The 22,780-nt window shown below is 34.8% G+C and overlaps 1 protein-coding gene across 1 annotated transcript; it reads right to left on the bottom strand.

Annotated features, from left to right (window-relative positions):
* Positions 1-3,862: 3,862 nt before the first annotated feature.
* Positions 3,863-22,002, bottom strand: LOC133330765 (sodium-coupled monocarboxylate transporter 1-like; the record flags this gene model as incomplete). The annotated part of the gene is made up of 8 exons (XM_061539175.1): positions 3,863-4,151; positions 4,208-4,386; positions 4,468-5,101; positions 5,170-5,324; positions 5,623-5,690; positions 9,871-9,922; positions 10,481-10,546; positions 21,838-22,002. Coding segments are annotated over 8 exons (1,608 nt in total), but the record flags the coding sequence as incomplete, so codon positions are not given.
* Between the last annotated feature and the right edge of the window lie 778 nt (positions 22,003-22,780).

The following is a 22,780-nucleotide window of genomic DNA, read 5'->3' on the forward strand; positions in this document are numbered from 1 at the left end:
AAGAATTAATAGCAGCCCACACACAATGATATTGGTGCGATCATTTAGTAATGTAAACAAATTAGCATATGTTATCTCTTATGTGTATTAGGCTAAGTTAGATTAGTTTAGGTAGCTCTTAAGGAATAATTTTAAATAATAAAATCAGAATTGAAACGGCATTCGACCTTACAAGTCCTCTGTAGTTTCCTTTTTCCCGCGCTCTACATAGGCCAATAGGTATATTGATTTAGTACAGAAAATACAAAATTTGTTTTCATAATTTTTCGTAGGATTTTCAGTATAATATACATAAGAAACCAGTAAGAAAAGTAGTAAAGTCGGACTGGGCAGATTTAGAGTCGTCTGCGTACCGTGGGTCAAATTTCAATCAGGCGACCGTTCGAAATACATATGGAACCTATGGCTGCATCTGCACCAATTTCAACAGAACGCAATAACGTCATTCAAGTCTCAATTTGACATACGTCGACAGACAGACGGGTGGACATGCATAAATCGACTCAGAAAGTGATTTTATGTATACGCTCAAAAGGAACCATGGGTATATCTCGATTCCTTTTGCCTGTTACAGACATATGCCCAAAGACATAATACTCTGTACCACAGTGTGGTGAAGGGTAGAAAAAGGGGGTTATATGGGAACTACACCTGAAAAGGATAGAATTTTATAATTTTTTGTGAGGGAGATTTGTTACCATATACTACTACAAAATATCAAATTACAGCGAATTCGGTTGAAAAACGAGCTCAAAATAAAATATTATTCAATACATATTCTCAAAAGGAACTGAATAATGTTTGGGGGGGTGGGGGTCTACTCGGAAATCTAGGCTAATATTGATAATATTTAATAAGGAGATTTTGAACCCAATGCAAATTCAAAATATAAAATTAATTAAAATTAATGCCAAATTTTGTTGAAAACCGTGTCTCAGTCCATTAAACTATTCCGCCCAATTTTAAAGTTCTAGTCCCATTTTCAGCCAAATTAGAAGGTAATTACTTTTAGCCCTTTGAATTACAAAAGGAATAAAGCGATTAACAAATAACATGATTCGAATTACAAATAGAATAATTTAAATTACAAATGGATAACTCGATATTTAAATGAAATTATGGCATTACAAATGAATTCTCAAAACTTAAAATTGAAAATTTCGAATTAATATTTAACCAATAGGGAAAGTTGTAAAGTCGGACTGGGCCGACTATATGATACCCTTCACCACTTTGCGTATATTCTACATACTTATCCCAACAGACGACGGTTTTTGTTATATATCTATATCTGAACCGATTTTGGGGAAACTTGCCAGAGACTAATTTATATTACATCAGTACGTTGTGTCAATCGGCGTAGCTATGGATCTTTTCACGAAGCTTAGCAACATCATTCTAGAGTTAATTCAGTACCCTATACCAAAATTCGTGCAAATCGAAAGATATATTGGGACTTTGGTGCATAAATTACATAAAATCGGACGAAAACATATATGGGAGCTATATCTGAATCTAAACCGATTTTCACGAAACTTTGCACACATCATTCTAGATTTAATTCAGTACGCTATGCCAAAATTTATGCAAATGAAAGGATTTCCAGGGACTTTGGTGTACCAATTCCATAAAATCGGACGAAAGTATATATGGGAGCCATATCTAAATCTATACCGATTGTGACGAAACTTTGCGCACATCATTGTAGACTTAATTCACTACGCTATGCCAAATTTCGTGCAAATCGAAAGATATATAGGGTCTTTGGTGCACCAATTAACTAAAATCGGATGAAAATATATATGTGAGCTATTGCTAAATCTGAACCGATTTTCACAAAACTAAGCACACATCATTCTCGATCTTATTCATTAATCTGTGCCAAATTTCGTGCAAATAAAAAGATTTCCAGGGACTTTTGTGGACTATTTACCTAAAATCGGGCGAAGCTATATATGTGAGCTATATCTAAATCTGAACCGATTTTCACGAAACTTTGCAAACATCATTCTAGACTTTATTCAGTAAGCTATGCCAAATTTCGTGCAAATCGAAAGATATATAGGGACTTTGGTACACAATTTACCTTAAATCGGACGAAGATATATATGGGAGCCATATCCGATTTTCATGAAACTTAGCACACATTGTTATAGACACAATTCAGTACGCTATGCCAAATTTCGTGCAAATCGAAAGTTATATAGGGACTTTGGTACACCATTTACCTTTTAATCGGATGAAAATATATATGTGAGCTATAGCTAAATCTGAACCGATTTTCACAAAACTTAGCACACATCATTCTCGATCTTATTCATTAATCTGTGCCAAATTTCGTGCAAATCAAAAGATTTCCAGGGACTTTAGTGCACTATTTACCTAAAATCGGGCGAAGCTATATATGGGAGCTATATCTAAATCTGAACCGATTTTCACGAAACTTTGCAAACATCATTCTAGACTTTATTCAGTAAGCTATACCAAATTTCGTGCAAATCGAAATACATATAGGGACTTTGGTACACAATTTACCTTAAATCGGACGAAGATATATGAGAGCCATATCTAAATCTGAACCGATTTTCATGAAACTTAGCACACATTATTATAGACACAATTCAGTACGCTATGCCAAATTTCGTGCAAATCGAAAGTTATATAGGGACTTTGGTGCATAAATTACATAAAATCGGATTAAAATATATATGGGAGCTATATCTAAATCTAAACCGATTTTCACGAAACTTTGCAAACATCATTCTAGACTTTATTCAGTAAGCTATGCCAAATTTCGTGCAAATCGAAAGATATATAAGGACTTTGGTACACAATTTACCTTAAATCGGACGAAAATATAGATGGTAGCTATATCTAAATCTGAACCGATTTTTACGAAAATTTTCAAACATCATTCTAGACCTTATTCATTACGCTATGCCAAATTTCGTGAAAATTGAAAGATATATAGGGACTTTGGTACACCATTTACCTTAAATCGGACGAAAATATAGATGGGAGCTATATCTAAATCTGAACCCATTTTTTTCAATTTCAATAGGGACAGGCGGACAGACATGCAGAAATCGACTCAGAAAGTGATTCAATGCATATTTTCAAAGGGAACCATGAGTCTATCTCGATTGTGGGGGTGAAGTTTCGTAAAAATCGGTTCAGATTTAGATATAGCTCCCATATATTCATCCGATTTTAGGTAATTGGTGCACCAAAGTCTCTGAAAATCATTCGATTTGCACTAGAAGTCTAGAATGACGTGTGCAAAGTTTCGTGAAAATCGGTTCAGATTTTGATGTAGCTCCCATATATATATTTTCGCCCGATTTTATGTAACTACTGCATCAAATTCCCTATTTATTTTGGTATAGGGTACTGAATTAAGTCTAAAATGATGTTGCTAAGCTTCGTGAAAAGATCCATAGCTAGGCCGATTGACACACCGTACTGGAGTAATATAAATTAGTCTCTGGCAAGTTTCCCTGAAATGGGATGACCAACTTTTTGTGGAGGGTGAAAACTTGATAGACCATGCATGATGAAGATTGGAAAAACCGTCTTAATTTCAGATATAGATATATAACAAACACGCGACGTCGGTTAGGATACATATCTAGAATATACCCAAAGTGGTGAAGGGTATCATATAGTCGGTCCAGTCCGACTTTACTATTTTCCTTGTCGGTTTTTTATTATAAATGAAAAAATGCAATTAATTACTTTTTACAACAATTACATTTTATTTATTTTTTACAATATTTCATTACAATAACAACAACAACAATATATACAAAAATAATAATACATTTATATATACAGGAATAAATATGTAAACACTATAGCGTTCTTATAGAACCACATCGTCCTTTATGGACTTTTCTAAGTCGCTCTTTAATGGCATGTCGTACACCATGACCAGTGTCTCATCCTCGTCCTTATCGAAGACACTCTGATATTCTTTCGTTTTAATAAATTTACGTACAAATGGAGGGAATAGGTTGCGATTCATTGTCGACGGGTCGTTACGACCGAATGCGTACGACGACAACTGGGCGACCGTAATAGAAATGAAACAGCCAAAGGCAGCATAGAAGAAGAAGGACATTTGATAGATATATTGGGTGAATGTTTTCGAACTGCAAAACAAATTTCCGTTAAATTGAAAATAAGAACTGAAAAAACTTCGACTTGCCTTGTTTCAACAAAGGTGGCGTTGGCCGGTGTCATCCGGGGTTCAAAGTCATATGTACATCCCTCTGTTGAAAATGGCTTCTCGGGATATACCAATTCACCGGTGGCCAAGGCTATTTGGCATTTAACACATATCCAGGTCATGGAAACAAAGGCCACAATACAACCGCTAATGGCACTCTGAGGGAGGAACACGAAGAAAAATAAAATATTTTACTGAACCTCTTCTAAAATTAGTTATTGGGGTATGGCCATTCTCACCTTTGAATTAATCCACGGCATAAGGAGACCCATTAAAAACAAGCTCAACAAAGGGCCACCAGTAACGGATGCCAATGTCGTCGACAGCTGGATAACAGCGTGACCCAAGAACTGGATTACCAATACCAAGGCCACACTGAGGACACCGATAAGCACAACGGTCAAACGCATTATCCATGCCGTCTGACCCTCACTGAGAGGTGTCTTTTTGAATGGCTTAATATAATCCTCCAAAAAGACAGCTGCCAAAGAATTCAACCCCGTCGATAGGGAACTAAGCGCCGCACTAAATACACCAGCCACAAATAGTCCAGCCATGCCTGGCAGAGTTTTCAAAGTTTCCATAACCATCAGCGGGACCATTTGATCTTTGGCCTTAGCCAATTTGGTGCTCAACGGATCACAATCATGATAATTGGCAAAAATCAAGAGACCGTTATACATGGTCAGAACATTGATAACAATAATACCAATAGTAAAATAGATACAGGCCACCTTGGCTTCTTTCAGTGAGGGTACAGAGAGATAACGTTGAACAATCACCTGATTACCACAATTCACCTGGGTATACCAGAGAGTGGTGCCAACCAAAATCGATAACATCGAGACACGGGTTGTAGGATCCCAGGTTAATCTGAAAATTTAAAGTTTGGCGATTTACATGGTGCGGAAATTATAAGGATATTCTAATGCCAGACTTACTCTGGTATTTCTATTCTGCCTGTTGCCATATTTCGTTCAAACACAACCCCAAGACCTCCCACATCGATGGTACCCTTGACAATGACAAAGATAATGGCACCCACCATAATAACGGTTTGTATGACATCGGTCCAGACGACAGCTTTTAGACCACCCTGTAATTGTTTTAGATGGATTTAATATCACAGATCGAATGGCGTTTAATAGACCAATTCTGTTCCAGAGTCAACATGAGGAAGAGAGTATTTGAGAGACATGGAATCAAAAAAGGGTTTCAAGTCTCCGAACCTTCTCGAAAACTCAAACTTTGTAAGATCGAACTTCCAACAAGGTACTTCAAAACTTAGTACCATATCTATGAGGTTTGAAAATTTAGCATATATTTTATATATCTTCCTCTCTTGAAACCTCTATTACCCTGGAACATTTAATACACTGTTTTTGGAAACTTACCACACATGTATAGAATATGCAGACCATACACACCACAGGTGTAATAATGTGGATATTGACCCCAGTCACTATGAATAAAATAGAAAATGGTGAATCAGTAATCAACGGCAAGAAACGAATAGAAAGATAAAATAATTAGCCATCAGAGTCTGGACACAATTCCGTAGGTCAGAGTCGAAAAAAATTACCAACTTTTTGTGGAGGGTGAAAACTTGATAGACCATGCATGATGATGATCGAAAAAACTGCCTTAATTTATGATACTCCGACGAAAAAATAACATTCACCAAAGTGCCAAAAATAGGAGGGACAAAAAATGGATGGATCTTAACAACTTCTATTCCTGGAGCACGCGGAATGTCAAATTACCTACACTTCGGCCTAAACCTTCATAATATCAAATTTGTCGCAGTACATGTACAGGGAGCTGTGTTCTTATTGGATCGAACGGATCGTGTCGAATTAAGCAAAGAAATTTTGAAAAAATACGATTGTTACGCTACCATAGACGTATGTAAGATCGAGAGAGACGACGAACTAGATACTGATGCGTATGTGCCCGAAAAAAATCAATGAGCCGTATGGTCTTCGAAATCGATCCATATCCAACAAAAGTTGTTCGTAAAGTAGAAACTTCGAAGTAAATAATCGCATATTTGTCAAATAATCGTACTATGTCAAAACATAAACTGATATCGACTACTGACTATTTTTTGGCCCGGATTGCCAAATTACAACAACTTTAGTGGCTAAAACCTTCAAAATACCGAAACCTTTATATGGAGGCTATGTCAACACAGGAACCAATTTCGAAAATTCGGTGAGAAAATTCAGCAGAAACCCTAAAAAATTCTGAAAATGGAGACAAAACTTTTTGCGGGGTCTATATCAAAACATATACATATATGATAATTTTCGTAAAAATATGTCCAATATCCCGAATTATCGAATTTCAGCCACAGCAATGCGAAAATAAGTACCGAAAATTGGGTGGTTCCGTTATACAGGATATATATCAAAACATGGATCTATATTTAAAATTTTGTATACATATATGTTTAAATCAGCCTTCAAGAACCTTGTATACCAAATTACAACCCTGCAGGTTAGAAAATGCTACTAAAGCATTCAAAATACCGAAAATGGGTCTGTACAGTTATATGGAAGCTGTACAAAAACGAAACCCAATATTGATGATTTTTAGTAGAAAAATTTGACACCTCATGGGAACCTGCAAAACACATGAAAGCCAATTCTTTTGAAAAACGTGGCCGAATAATGGTTTGTACGGCTCTATGGGAGCTACTCGGAAACTTGGTAAATGTTGATAATGTTTGGGGGTACCGTTATATGTGGTCTTGCCTTAGACACTTCGACTGTAAAACGTGTGTAAACACTCCTAAATAACGAAATTTGGTAGCTACCCTAAAAAGTAGACCAATATTGAAACGAAGTAAAATTTTACAACCCATGAGAGGAATTACCGGAAAAATGGGCCAAAATTTATAATTTTTGGTATGGAGATTTCGATATAAATCCAAAATATAAAATTACAGCCAATTCAGTTGAAACTAGTGTCCAAGTTTCCCAAAATACCGGAACTGGGAAAGTGGACCTATATTGATACTTTTTTGTAGGAAGTTTTATGAGTTGATTAGGTAGAAAAACTTGCTCAAAGGTTTCAAAAACCACCCAGAGGCTTCAATAATGGTGATGTACGGTTCTATGGGAGCTACCCTGAAACATGGACCAATATTACTAATTTTTGTAGGAAAGTTGTTAACCTAATAACAATCCAAATGATCAAATTAGAGCAAATTAGTTTGAAATCCGTGGCCAACGTTCCTTATATATAAAATAATGGGAAGGCCGCTGCAATGGGGAAATTTCGGGAGATACCTTGAGAGGTACCTAAAAAGTGAACCAATATTAATCATTTATAGTATGGGCCAATTTCTTTGAAAAGTTACCCCTAAAAGCTTCAAAATCCCGAATATTGGGGAACAAAACTGGTTAAGTGAGAACTATTCCAACCATTAACTTTTTGAAGGGTCAAAAACCGAAATATGCTCTAGCCATTAGGCGTACTGCCCTGACAAACCATTCAGTGATTTCTGTTTTTCACGTCTATCAAGAAAATCTAACCTACAAACTAACCAGTAAGGAAAGTAGTAAAGTCGGACGGGGCCTACTATATGATACCCTTCACCACTTTGGGTATATCCAACAGATGGAATCCTAACAGACGTCGCATTTTTGAAGGAACATTACCATGATATTAAACATGTCATTCTGCAACCTATACTAAATTTTGGTCAGATATAGAGTTACTTCTTACAAAGGAACAAAATTATGTAAATAAATGTAAAGCAAAATATCGAAATCTAAACCGACTTCATCGAAACTTGTCACATGTTAGGTTACACTTATTTCAGTATGTTTTTGCATTCGGCCATATTTTCAGTCCATCATTTACTTATAAATCCAATTCTCGTGCAAATGGAAAGATATATAGGGATTTAAAAACAGGGACATAAAATCGGACGAAAATATATATGGGACCTATATCTAAATCTGAACCAATTTTCACGAAATTTAAAACACATCTTTCTAGACGTAATTCAGTGCGCTATGCCAAATTTCGTGCAAATCTGAGGATATATAGGGACTTTGGTGTACTATTTACCTAAAATCGGATGAAAATAAATATGGGAGTTATATCTAAATCTGAACCGATTTTCATGAAATTTAACACACATCGTTGTAGACTTAATTCAGTACGCTGTGCCAAATTTCCTACAAATATGAGGATATATAGAGACTTTGGCGCACCATTTACCTAAAAACGGACGAAAATATATATGGGAGCTATATCTAAATCTGAACCGATTTTCACAAAATTTAACACACATCGTTCTACACTTATTTCAGTACGTTGTGCCAAATTTCGTGCAAATCGAAGGATATATGGGGACTTTTGAGCACCATTTACCTAGAATCGGACGAAAATATGTATGGGAGCTATATCTAAATCTGAACAGATTTTCAGGAAATTTAACACACGTCGTCCTAGGCTTAATTCAGAATGCTATGCCGAATTTCGTGCAAATCGAACGATATATAGGGACTTTGGTGCACTATTTACCTAAAAGCGGACGAAAATATATATGGGAGCCATATCTAAATCTGAATAGATTTTTATGAAATTTGGCACACCTCGTTATATGCTTAATTCAGAATGCTATGGTGCACAATTAAATTAAATCGGATGAAAATATATATGGGAGATATATCTCTATCTGAACCAATTTTTCCCAATTTCAATAGGGCTCGTCCTTGGGGCAAATAAGTGAGCTATGCCAAATTTCATCCAAATCGGATCATGAATGCGACCTGTACTTTATTCACAAAAATACATGGAAGAACGGATATGCGTAAATCGACTCAGAAAGTGATTCTATGAATATTCTCAAAATGAACCATTTGTCTATCTCGTTTCCTTTTGCCTGTTACAATACATAATACCCTGTACCACAGTGTGGTGAAGGGTATAAAGACGCACAAGGAATTGTTATAGAAGGTGGATATATTTTACAAAAAAGTATCCCCATTCAATGCAATGTTCCGATAGTCTATTCTGAATGGTACATCACAAAAGAACACAGGTTTAAAATGTGTACCAATTCTCACACATCGGCTCAAACCAGAGGCTTTTTGTACGGAGGAAACGCGAAATGAATGATCCATTTGCCGTAGTACCCTGACTTGCCATAAAGTGATTTATTTTTATTCCCGTCTTTCAAGAAAACCTAACCTATAACCTGGGAATCTTATGAGCGACATATTTTAGAATTTTAGTATTCCACAAATTTCGTTTTAGGGAGGATGATAGATTCTATAAAAATAGAATATTTATCCTATATGTTGCTCCATGACAATGATATCCGAAATATATTTTCATGGTGATATATTTGCACAGTAGGAATGGAATCACATATTTTAACCTTCTAAGGCCTTCTAGGGTCGGACAGGAAGCTAAAAATAGGTAAAATTTTTCATTCACATATCATCCCATGTGTTGTTCGATGTCAATTATTTCTGCCTCCTACTCTGTTAGAATAGTGTCCAGACTCTCTGTATTTTCATTTCAATTTCAGCTTTAATGCAACAATAACACACACACATAGAAATAAAATTCTATCCTCCCATCAACAACACAACAAGTGGTCTCGTTAAAAAAAAAATTACCTTGATTGAACGCCAATGCTGGGACATAAATCACAATAGGTAACCAAGTTATCTAAACGGATGTAAGTATTAGTGGAATTAGGAAGGCAGTGATGCAACCAGTGATACCAACAGCCAGCAAAACATCATAGACAACACACATCAGATGGTTAGTGTGTGTGGTAATAGCGCGTATGTGTTGTGAAAACACAACATCACCATAGTCCGTTTGGTTGTTTGTTTGATTGTAATTGTAGTTGTGGTTCAGTGATATTGTTGTTACCGAACAGGAAATAAGTCGTTAACATCAGGCATGGCATCGGCGAGTTTGATCACAAGTTCAGTAGCATTTTGCAGGACATATCCGTTTTTTTGTAGCAGGGTAAACAATAAACCCCGAGAATACACAATACGATGGGACATAATTCCAGTTAGTTGATAGGGTATTGCCATGCATCGAATAAATTCATTCATTGTTCATTCAAGAATAGTAGTGGGTTTTTTTTTTTTTTGGGGTAGATTTTCCGTTTCAAAGGACGAAATAGAAAAAAATACAGCAGAAAAAAGAGAACAAAGACAATTTTTCAATTTCCAAATGAACTTCCATTGACTAGTTGTTAACATTACTTACCGTGCCCAGTGAGAAGAGTATGGAACCGAACAAGCGAATTCCTTTGCCGAAACGCATTTCAAAATACTGGAAAATAGTTGTTATTCACTTTTTTGGATTTTCACAATTTTTATTTTGCAATTTTTTTAAAGGACAAAAACAATAACAACAAACGCTCTAAAGGTATTTTTAGATGTCTTTTCAAAGATTTTCCCAATTTTTTTAGTTTTAAAAGGTTATTGCTGTTTTTGTACTCTATAGTTGAATGCACTTGTTTTTTTCATTTTATTTTGGTTGAGAAACAACAATAACAATAAAATAACGATGATAAGCAACACAAATAACAAGAGGAAGGAGAACATAAAAATAAGAACTGTTTGCTTAGAAGTGATAGCAAAGAAATAGAATTTTCAGCCATTGTTAGATACGCTTCCAAAAATGTATTTGTATTTTAAGCACATTGAAGAAACTTTTTTTGTATGTTTGTTTATATGTACATATGTAAACGAACTGCATGTTTTTGGACAAATTTTGTTAAAAAGTATTATTTACCAGAGTCATAAATTAATGTTAATATTAACTTATTAAAAGAAGGAAAAAAGAGTTGTTTTAAAAGTCAAATAAAATTAAATTAAACAATGTAAAAATGTTCGGGTCGTTCGTACCGAACTTTTGATAACCTCCACCATAAGAAAGAAAATATTAAAGAAACAGAAAAGCTAAGTCAATTCTCTGGAAAATTTAGCTGAAGGTCATAGAGATAATTCACTCCAACTTCCGACAAAAAATATTGCCAAGTATTTACATCTTCGCTGTGAGACGATATTGATGCTAGCCGAATCCGAACTAGGGATAAATAAATCGACTTTCGACTAATCGATTGATCGACTGTTTGTATTGAAAAGTCTAAGTCTACTCTTCAAGATGGAATTTCGATTTATTTCAAAAATTACCTATTTTATGCCATGTTCTGACGGGCATCCGAACAACGTAGTTCGCTCTCAGAATTACGTACATGAATTAACCCGTTCATACAACACTATTCATAATTCATATCATCAGAGTTTTTTATTTCAAACTTTTTGTTTCTTGTTTTACACCAAATATGTAACATATTTTAGTGAATTACATAGGGATCTAAATAGAAAAAATAATTCTCTTTCTCCTGACTATAGTATGAACCCATATCTATTTACTTTTCATTCATGTTTTCCATTTTTTCTGAAAATGTTGTTGTTTTTAATACATTTTTATATTTTCTCAATTCAAATGTCACATACTGTCACAAATAAAATTTTGGAGAATTTTTTGTTTGAGTTGCCCCACATTTGTTTCTTGTTTTGTACGCTAATTAGAACCAAGGGAAAAGAAATGCATATTGCATTATGTAGAAAACAAAATTTACATCCTGCTGCATATATAAAATCTATACAATTTTTTATACCCTCCACCATAGTATGGAGGGTATATTAGTTTTGTTTTTCCGTTTGTAACGCATCGAAATAATCATTTCCGACCCTATAAAGTATATATATTCTTGATCAGCGTAAAATTCTATGACGATCTAAGCATGTCCGTCTGTCCGTCTGTCCGTCTGTCCGTCTGTCTGTCTGTCTGTCCGTCTGTCTGTTGTAATCACTCTAGCGTCTAAACGAATTGAGATAGATCGCCAAAATTTTGCATAGAGTCGTCTTTTGTCTGCAGGCAGGTCAAGTTCGAAGATGGGCTTCATCGGTCCACGTTTAGGCATAGCTCCCATATAAGGGTACCCCCCAATTTTCGGTATTTTGAGGTTCTTGAGCGCGTTTTTCAACTGAATTCGCTCAAATTTGGTATATTGAGTTCTTATTGGGTAGCAAATCTTTCCACTGAAAATTATAAATATGGGTCCATATTTTCGGATAGCCCCCATATAAGGGTACCCCCAATTTTGAGGTATTTTGGGGGGTTTGATCGCATTTTTCGACCGAATTCGCTGAAATTCGGTACTTTGAGTTCTTATTGGGTAGCAAATCTCTATACGAAAAATTATAAATATAGGTCAATTTTTTCGGGTAGCCCCCATATAGGGTACCCCCCAATTTTCGGTATTTTAAGGATCTTGAGCGCGGTTTTCAACCAAATTCGCTGAAATTTGGTACATTTGGTTTTTATAGGGTACCAAATTTCCCCACTAAAAATTATAAATATAGGTCCACTTTTTCCGGTAGCCCCCATATAAGGGTACCCCCAAATTTTCGCTATTTTGAAGTTCTTGAGCACGTTTTTCAACCGAATTCCCTGAAATTTGGTATTTTGTAGTCGTATATGGTAACAAATTTCCCTACAAAAAATTATTAATATGTACCCCCTTTTTGGGGTAGTCCCTATATAACCCCCTTTTTTATATTAAAATAGTTATGCAATCTGTTCCGCGTTTTGGGGTGGTTCTAAGACTCTGTTGTAATCATATCACCTGCGGAGGATATCGAGATTAAAAACTAGAACGTAAGGTTCAATAATGAACTATATATGAACTATAACCCGTATTTAGACCTAGCCCCTGTGTGGGAGGTACCAGAAGGAGTGGACCGATATTCCCCATCTTCAAACTTGAAGTAAGTTTGGAAGAAATTATAAGATGGCCAAAGTTTGGATGAAATCAAAATTTTCTGAAACAAATTTGGTCCAAAGAAACATGGGGTCTAGAACCATTTTAACCGTGTAAAAGTGTATACACCCTCATTATCCATTAAAAATTTCTGAAATTTGTTTTATAGTTTACATTGTGTTTTACATAACTGGTATGTGGAAATGTCGATATATGTTCACTTTTTTATTTTCCCTATATGTTCATTTTAAGTACCTGTCAGTATATCTATGGTGGAGGGTCCAAAGTTCGGCCCGGCCGAACTTAACGCTTTTTCACTTGTTACTTTTCATTCATGATTTTCAATTTTACTGAAAAAGTTTGAAAATTTCATATATATTTTCAAACTGTCAAAATTAATTTATTTTCGATAAATACTCTCAATTGTTAGGGATGGGACAAATTTATTGGTTATTCAGAGAGTGATTCGAATTGAACAACGTACAAAAGTCGGTGTTCGCTCAGACAATTTTGTATGGGGAACTAAGTAATTCCTTCATAATTAAGGGTCGAACAACGAATGAGAGAGCGAACAACGCTCGTCTGGACATGGCATTAGAACTTTCGTCTGTTGACAACAAAGCATATAAAAATAAAATTTTTAGTCGATTTTGCATTACTCGGTAAAAATCAAAAATCGATTTTAAGCAGTTTGAACAAAATCAAAAGATCGAAAAGTCGACTTTATAGTCAGAGGCAAAATTCGAAAAGTCTAAAAATCGAATTTTTGGCCGGAGGCAAAAAATCAGAAAGTCTAAAAGTCGAATTTTGCTCTCGACTGGGTATCCCTAATCAGAACAGCACTTCTGTTGAATAAGACCTCGCGTAATTGGTCAGAAATTACTTCCATTCCATTGATATGGTATTTAGGATAGGATACATCTATTTCGGTAGGAAACCAGTTAGGAAGGTAGTAAAGTCGGACTGATCCGACTATATGATACCCTTCACTACTTTAGGTATACTGTTCCCACTGTTCCCATATGCCAAAACGCAATAACGTCATTCTTGTTTCAATTTGTTTGTGAATAATATTGTGCCAATCGGACAAACATTAAGAGTTTGGTGCACCATTTACCTAAAATGGGGCAAATATACATATGTGGAAGCTACATCTAAATCGGAACCGATTTTCACGAAGCATCATTCTAGACTCAACCCATATGCCAAATTTCATGCTAATCGAAGGAGATTTAGGGTCTTAGGTGCACCATTTACAATAAATCGGACGAAAATATATATGGGAGCTATATGTAAATCTGAACCGATTTTCTCGAAACTTAACACACATCGTTCTAGGCAATATTTCTGAAGAAACAGTATAACATCGTTAAGGATAGGCGTGTCGAAATTGTTATACCCGTAATTTATATACCTAAAATCAAAATTCAGTCGACATACCCATATAAGTGTATGTCACAATATTGAAAATTGTCTGCGAGAGCTCAGAATTGCCATTTACAGCCACATCGGAAATTTTTAAATGCTTCTACGGAAAAGCCGATATGACTTATTGTTGGCAATTTAAGACTAGGGTCTTGAACATATCGAAAATGGAGCGGTACCTTTATAGTGTTTTCAAAATACGGATCTACAATGAATATTTTCTGCGAAGAAGTTTCGTACCCACCAAAAATTGGAAATGTGCCTTCCGATGAGCCATCAAAATATCTACAATATTTCCATACCTCTATATAGGGGATTTTTTTTTTTGTGGATTTTTGACACATTTTTAACCGAATTGGCTCTAAGTTTATATTTCTGATGCCACATCTTTCTATCCTATTTTTCAGACACAATTTTAAACGAATTTACTGTATTTTTGTTTTCATTGGGTGGTACATCTTAATAAAAATAACCAATATCGGTCTATTTAGCAGTTAAAGTCCCATAGAATGGTATCCTTCATTATCGTTATTTTGAGGATTTCTGAGATGTTTTTCAAACCGATTTGGCTCCAATTTGATATTGTGAGTTCTCATTGGATATCAAATCTTCCCACAGCTATTTTAAACCTCGAGCGATCTTTGGAATGGTATTTATGCGCTTAGATATTTAATGATCTTGATGTACTTCACATAAAACTCAAGGGTCATTTTTCGGAAGTTCACGGTCCTAGATCACTTTTCCACTCACGTTGGAAAATTGGTCTAGGATTTCTGTAATTTGGTATTTCGTTTTCTTCTTAATTTAATATGGCATAGTTCTTTATATTAACCGAAAAGGTAACGTTCTTGGCCAGCCAGACTAGCAACTTTGTTGTATACCTTATAAGTGTTGTCATTGACGGGAACAAATACTTTAACTGGCGGAAAACTAATGCCCAGCGTTTGACATTCAAGGTGAATGATATAGGTGGTCAACATGTTTGGTCCTATCCATTGCAGGTTGATGACATAATTTTCGGCATTTTTATACCCTTCATGTCTTTGTGCATATGTTTGTAACAGGCAAAAATAATCGAGATAGACCCATGGTTCCTTTTGAGAATATGCATAGAATCACTTTCTAAGCCGATTTATGCATGTCCGTCCGTCTGTCTGTCCATGTTAAATTGTAAACAAAGTACAGGTCGCATTTATGATCCGAATTGGATAAAGTTTGGCACAGCTCATTTGTTTGGCCCAAGGACGAAACTTATTGAAATCGGTTCATATTTAGATATAGCTTCCATATATATTTTCGTCCGATTTAAGATAAATGGTGCACCAAAGTGCCTATATATCTTTCGATTTGCACAAAATTTGGCACAGGGTAATGAATAAGGTCACGAATGATGTGTGCAAAGTTTCACGAAAATCGGTTCAGATTTAGATATAGCTCCCATATATATCTTCGTCCGATTAAATTAAATGGTGTACCAAAGACCCTATATATCTTTCGATTTGCACGAAATTTGGCACAACGTACTAAATTTAGTCTAGAATGATATGTGCAAAGTTTAGTGAAAATCGGTTCCGATTTAGATATAGCTCCCATATATATTTTCGTCCGATTTTAGGTAAATTCCTGAAAATCGGCTTTCCTGAAAATCGGTTCAGATTTAGATATAGCTCCCATATATATTTTCGTCCGATTTAATGTAAATGGTCCACCAAAGTCCCTATATATCTTTTGATTCGCACGAAGTTTAGCATATCGTATTCAATTAAATATAGACTGATGTGTGCTAAGTTTCGTGAAAATCGGTTCAGATTTAGATATAGCTCCCATATATAGTTTCGTCCGATTTTACGTAAATGGTGCACCACAGTCCGTATATATCATTCGATTTGCACGAAATTTGGTAGAGCGTTCTGTATAAAGTGCAGAATGATGTGTGCTGAATTTGGTGAGAATTGGTTCAGATTTAGATATAGCTCCCACATATATTTTCGTCCGATTTATGTAAATGGTACTACCAACGTCTTTCGGTTTGCACGAAATATGGCACAGCGTAATGAATTAGGTCTAGAATGATGTGTGTTAAATGTCCTGAAATCGGTTCAGATTTAGATATAGCTTCTGACCAAATGAAAGAAATTAGTATAGGTTGCAGAATGACATGTTTATGGATCCAATTTCATTTAGCTGGTCCTTTAAAAATGCGACATCTGTTAGGATTCATCTGTTGAATATACCCAAAGTGGTGAAGGGTATCATATAGTCGGCCCCGTCCAACTTTACTACTTTCCTTACTGGTTATTACCTCCACCATGGGAAAACACAAATAAAAATTTAATGAACTAGAAGAGCAACGTCCATATCCTTTGAGGGCGGATACATTGCACATATAATGTTGGCAGAAATTATTACCAAGCATTTGTTGCCCCGGTGTTAGGCGGAATTTCAACCAACCTAATCGAAAACCATTAAGGAAAGTGGTAAAGATGGACGGGACCGACCTATATGATACCCTTTACCAATTTGTCTATATTCAAGAGATACATCTTAACACATCTCACATTTTTGAAGGACCATTGGCATGAAACTGGGCTAAATTAAATATATGATCTGTGTCTATATGTGAACCGACTTAACCCTACGATCAATAACCGGATAGATTTGCAACTTTTTATACCCTCCGCCACAGTATGGGGGGTATATTTAGTTTATAAGTTTTTTTTTTTTTTTCGTTTATAACTCAACGAAATAATCATTTCCGACCCTATAATCTATACTAATAAATGAGTAAAGCGATTGACTGACTGACTGATTTAACGATTCATCAACGCCCAGTCGAAATGGCTGAAGCTAGAATCTTGGAATCTTTTTTGGAAATTCGTCCTATAAGTATCCGAAAAGTATCGAAATGTACTAAATTTGGTACAATTTCGTACCGTGTGAATGGAATTCAAATTAAGGTTGAGAAGTAGGGTCGATATGAGTAGAGTTTGTAAAGCGTGTACTCATGTGTACGAAAAGTACTATATGGTACTATATTTGGTACAAATTTGATTTGAAGGTACAAATTTGATTTGGAGGTACAAATCGAGCTGGAATCCTGAAAATTGAAAGTAACATTACCCTCGAAGTGTAGGATTGGGATATGTACGCAGTTTTGGAAATTTTTACTTATGTATACGAAAAGTACTAAATCGTACTATAATCGGTAAAGTTTGGATTTGGGTGCACCGATAGAGCGGGAACAATGAAATTTGGAGTTAGGATCACTGTAGGGGTTTGGGATTGGGGTGCGGATACAGTTTAACAAATTAATACTTATGGGTACTAAATGGTACTAAATTTGGTACAATTTGAATTTTAGTTGAACCAATAGATCTAGAATCATGAAATTGTGAGTCAGGATCACTGTTAAGGTTAAAGATTGAGATATGTACAAGTTTTGAAAAATTGTACTAATGTGTACTAAATTTGGTACAATTTGAATTGTGAATGAACCGATAAAGTTGAAATCCTGAAACTCGGATTTGGGATCACTGAATTTAAATTTTAGGTGAACCAATAGAGCTAGAATCATGAAATTGTGAGCCAGGATCACTGTTAAGGTTAAAGGTTGAGATATGTAAAAGTTTTAAAAAAATTTTACTAATGTGTACTAAATTTGGTACAATTTGAATTGTGAATGAACCGATAAAGTTGAAATCCTGAAACTTGGATTTGTGAACACTGTGGGAGTGTAGAGTTGGGGTATGTAGGAAGTTGTAGAAATTTGTACTAAGTGTAAATTTTGTACAATTTAAATTGTGGGTGAAGCGATAGAGCTGGAATCCTGAAATTTGGATTTAGGATCAGTGTGGGGTTGTTGGTTTTGGGGATCACTGTGGGGGTGTAGGGTTGGGGTATGTAGGAAGTTTTAGAAATTTGTACTAAGTGTAAATTTGGTACAATTTGAATTGTGGGTGAACTGATAGAGTTTGAATCCTGAAACTTAGATTTAGGATCACTGTGGGGGTGTTGGTTTGGGTTAAGTAGGAAGTTTTGGAAATTCGTACTACTGTGTACTAAATTTGGAACAATTTGAATTGTGGGTCAACCAATAATGTTAAAATCTTGAAACTTGGATTTAGGATAAGTGTGGGGGTGTAGGATTGGCGTATGTAGGAAGTTTTGGAAATTGGTACAACTATGTACTAAATTTGGTACAAATTGAATTGCGGGTGCACCAATAGAGTTGGTATCATTAAACTAGGATTTAGGATAACTGTTGGAGTGTAGGATTGGGATATATAGGAAGTTTTGGAATTGGTACTACTGTGTACAAACTTTGGTACTATTTAAATTGGTAATATATAAATATATTTACGGGGGCTATATGTAAATCTGAACCGATTCCAATAGAACTTGGAATACTTTTGACTATCCTAACTTCAGTTCGTGCCAATCGGCCTAAATTTGACTCTTTAAACTTGTTTAAACCATTTGCTAAAAATCTGATGAAAATATATATGGAAGCTATATCTAAACCTGAACCGATTTCAATAATACTTGGCACACGTTATGCTACCTTAACTTCAGTACTTTGTGCAAAATTGTGTGGCCTAAATTTGACCCTTTGGTGCACCATTTACTAAAAATAGGACAAAAATATATATGGGAGCAATATCTAAATTTGAACCGATTTTCACCAATAGTAAATGCGACCTGCACTTTGTTTACAATTTAAAGTGGGCGGACAGATGGACGGATGGACATGCATAAATCGACTCAGAAAGTGATTCTATGCATATTCTCAAAAGGAACCATGGGTCTATCTCGTTTCATTTTGCATGTTACAAACATATGCACAAAGAAATAATACTCTGTACCACAGTGTGATAAAGGGTATAAATAGACAACTATTGTTAAAACTTCGTTTGATAAAATGTTTTTTTTTACATAGTTATAGACTCACAAAAAAAAAACTGCTACGGAGTGACCTTAGTTAATAATTCAAAACCTTGCTAGGGATTTTCTTCTATCATCATAAGGTATCGGAAGCTGAAATGGGAGCTATCCCAAAACCTGAACCTTTATTTAAAATTTACAATGAAGCTGTTTTTTACACACCAGGGACACAAAATTCTACATTACGATAGTAAAATGTATTTCAGACCACAAAAATACCTATAAATTTGAAAATATGGACCTATATTATAGATATGTTTTGCTTCCTCCAATAACCCTGAATGTCAATACCGAAAATGAGCAGAACCTATATATAATGGATTATGTCAGAACATGGACCGGAATTTAAACGTTTCTCCAAAAACAAGGAATGAGTCGTATTTTTCCAGCCACGTTGTTGGGAAAATGTGGATATATCCTTCAAAAAATTAAAAATTAGGCTTGACCGTTTATTAAATGGGACTATGGACCTATATAAAATTATGTTTATCACCTTCCAAAACCCTGGAACTTTCTTTGAAAAAATCTGGCTAAATGGTCCAATTAACTGAAAACACGGGGATGTAATTTTTTTCTCATTGCAATTCATTCCCATCAGCCTTATGACATATGAGGGTATCTACACTTTGATACGGCAAAATGCGTTTTAGATCCGGTTCGAAAAGTTAGAAACCTGGTTCTTTTTCCATTACTATATATATTTTTAGAAAATAATTCGGTGGAAACCAACAGTTCTATATAATAAGGAATGTATACTAAATTTACTGAAATTGAGGACCCTACCTAACATTTTATGAGCAACATTTTTGTAGAATATCGCGAGTATGAAAACTCGCATCTTGTGATAATTGAGTTCGCCTCGATAACATAAGGATGAAAAGGACACACAAGGAATGGAGTTAGAAGGACGAAATGTTCTACAAAAAAATTCTCATTCGATTCTACTAAATAAATGCAATCTCCCAAAATACATACAATAGCTACAAATGAGAATATGAAGCTATATCTTCAAGTATAATAGGGTCTCCAGAAAAAAATATTTTCACGGCATATATTTCCAAACTTTGACCCAAGGTGAATTTTTCCTTCTGGTGTTTTCATATACTCTCCAAGGTCTTAAATCCCCAATAGTGATTTCCCACCTCCATAAAATTAGCTGAATTTTATCGCAAAGTTTAATAGATTCTCTCATATAAAGTAGTCATCCCTTTGACTTACCATTATCATCATTCATACCATTCATACCCATACCATTATCATCATTCATAATGATAATGGTAATGATCATAAACAGCATCATCATTATTGAAAATTAATACGAGTACTAATGACAGCTACTGATAAGAAAATTGATTTGCCTAAGAGTTCATAGTCAAGATTTTTCTTAATTGAATACTCGTGCTGGGACGGAAACTGATAATAGACGGGGGGTTTAATAGGGCAATGAACCCACAGAATATTACATTCCACTTTATTAAAATTCAATTTAATTAATGATTCATTAAAAAAATGGGTCAATTTTAATTATTGAGACAATATGCCTGGAACATTTATTTATGTTCAATTTTTATAATGACTACATGCTATAACTTGTCAATAAATCAGGGTATCTTCAGAAATTTCCAATCCATAAAGTCTCTCTGGCCTTCCCTCGTAAATAAAAGATTTTTATTTATAAATCGTCTCTGCCCCTAAGCTTGACTATAGAAACTATTTGAGCTCAAGATTCAACTTATCTCTAAACGCCATTTGATTCTCAAATATATAAAACAACCCGGTCCTCAGTTTGTCCTAAGGACTCCCAGCTCGTCTATAAAAAGGCTCTCTTCAGGTCATCTATAAAGACTCCCTTCAGCTCGTCTCTGAAGACTCTCTTGAGATCGTCTATAAAACTCCCCACAAATAAAGACTCCCATCAAATTTTAACTGTTATAAAAAATTATACGAATTTCCACATTTAAAGAAAATTATAAGTCAAGAAATGGTTTGATATTGTGATTAGAAGCTTAATAAATCAAAGTATTCCAATTTTGTTTTTAATTGTAAGGACCTCCATAGGGCCGTACAATTTTCCTTAACCCTAAGTGTGTTAATAATTTTGAAATATAATCAAATATTTATCTTAAAAAAAGAAGCATATTTATAGCATTGCAATAATAAGCCATTGAAAAAAAAAAAATACATATAAACAGATTGTAAATAATATTATATAAACAAAAATATATTATATAAACAAAAATAAAAAAAAATTAAAATAAGTAAAAAAACATCCAAAGCAACTGAGCATGCGTGCAATTATTTACAACAAAATAAGAAGGGGGAGAGGTGTTAATTACGATAATGCCAATTAGTTTAGTAGCCAATTCGGTTGTTAGTTAACAAATTACGGATATTTGCGTTAAAAGGTTTTATTTGGACTTACCTCATAGGTGGATGTCAGCTGAAGATTACAAAACACTGGCAAAAAGACATACCATGATATGACACCCGACAATGCCAGTGTAATAAGAATGAAGGCATATTGTGTACCATAGACATAGATTTCAGTTGATGTACCCAATAGGGATATGCCGGAAACGAAACTGAAAAGAACAAATAACCAAACAAAATTAAACAAAAAATTAAGTAAAATAAAAAAAATGAAAAAATATTAAATTTAGAACTATATATTTAATTTGCGGATTTAAAAAAATATATATAATTTGGTATAAATTTTTTAACTCCAATTGATGTGGAATTTTTAGAAATATTTCTTAAAGAACCAAAGTACTGACGGATTTTTTAAAAATAAATTTTTATGGATCATAGTAGTAGGCGTGGGTTTAAATCTTTTTTATTTTCGAATAAAAGCACAATAGTCGTGCATTTTTATACCCTACACAACTATGTTGTCAGGGCATTATAGCTTTGTGCAGCCCCAAAAGTTTGTAACGCCGCGAAATATTGGTCCTAGACCCACCTTTAAGTATACCGATCGTCATATCTCGACTAGCTGAGTCGATCTAGACATGTGTGTCCGTCCGTCTGTCCATTATAATTTGTAAACACGATACAGGCCACAGTTATGGACCAATCTTCACGAAATTTTGCATGTAGGATGGGTTCTGGCCAATGAAGACCCTTATTGTTTTTGGAAAAAATCGGTTAATATTTAGGGGATGAAATGGACCAAAAATTTTTTTTGTCGGTTTTTCTGGTCGCTTCAGAGGCTGCAATTATGGCCCAAACACCACGAATTTTTGCATGGAGAAGGGGATCGGGCCAGAGAATAAGCATGCATATTTTGATAAAGATCGGTCAATATTTAGCGGGTCAAATGGACCCTGACTTTTGTGTTGTATTTGTATTCCATAGCGTATATATTT

This window comes from Musca vetustissima, unplaced genomic scaffold (assembly GCF_032173495.1).
Source record: "Musca vetustissima isolate MV318-11 ecotype Yass unplaced genomic scaffold, APGP_CSIRO_Mvet_v1 utg65091, whole genome shotgun sequence".
Lineage (NCBI taxonomy): Eukaryota > Metazoa > Arthropoda > Insecta > Diptera > Muscidae > Musca > Musca vetustissima.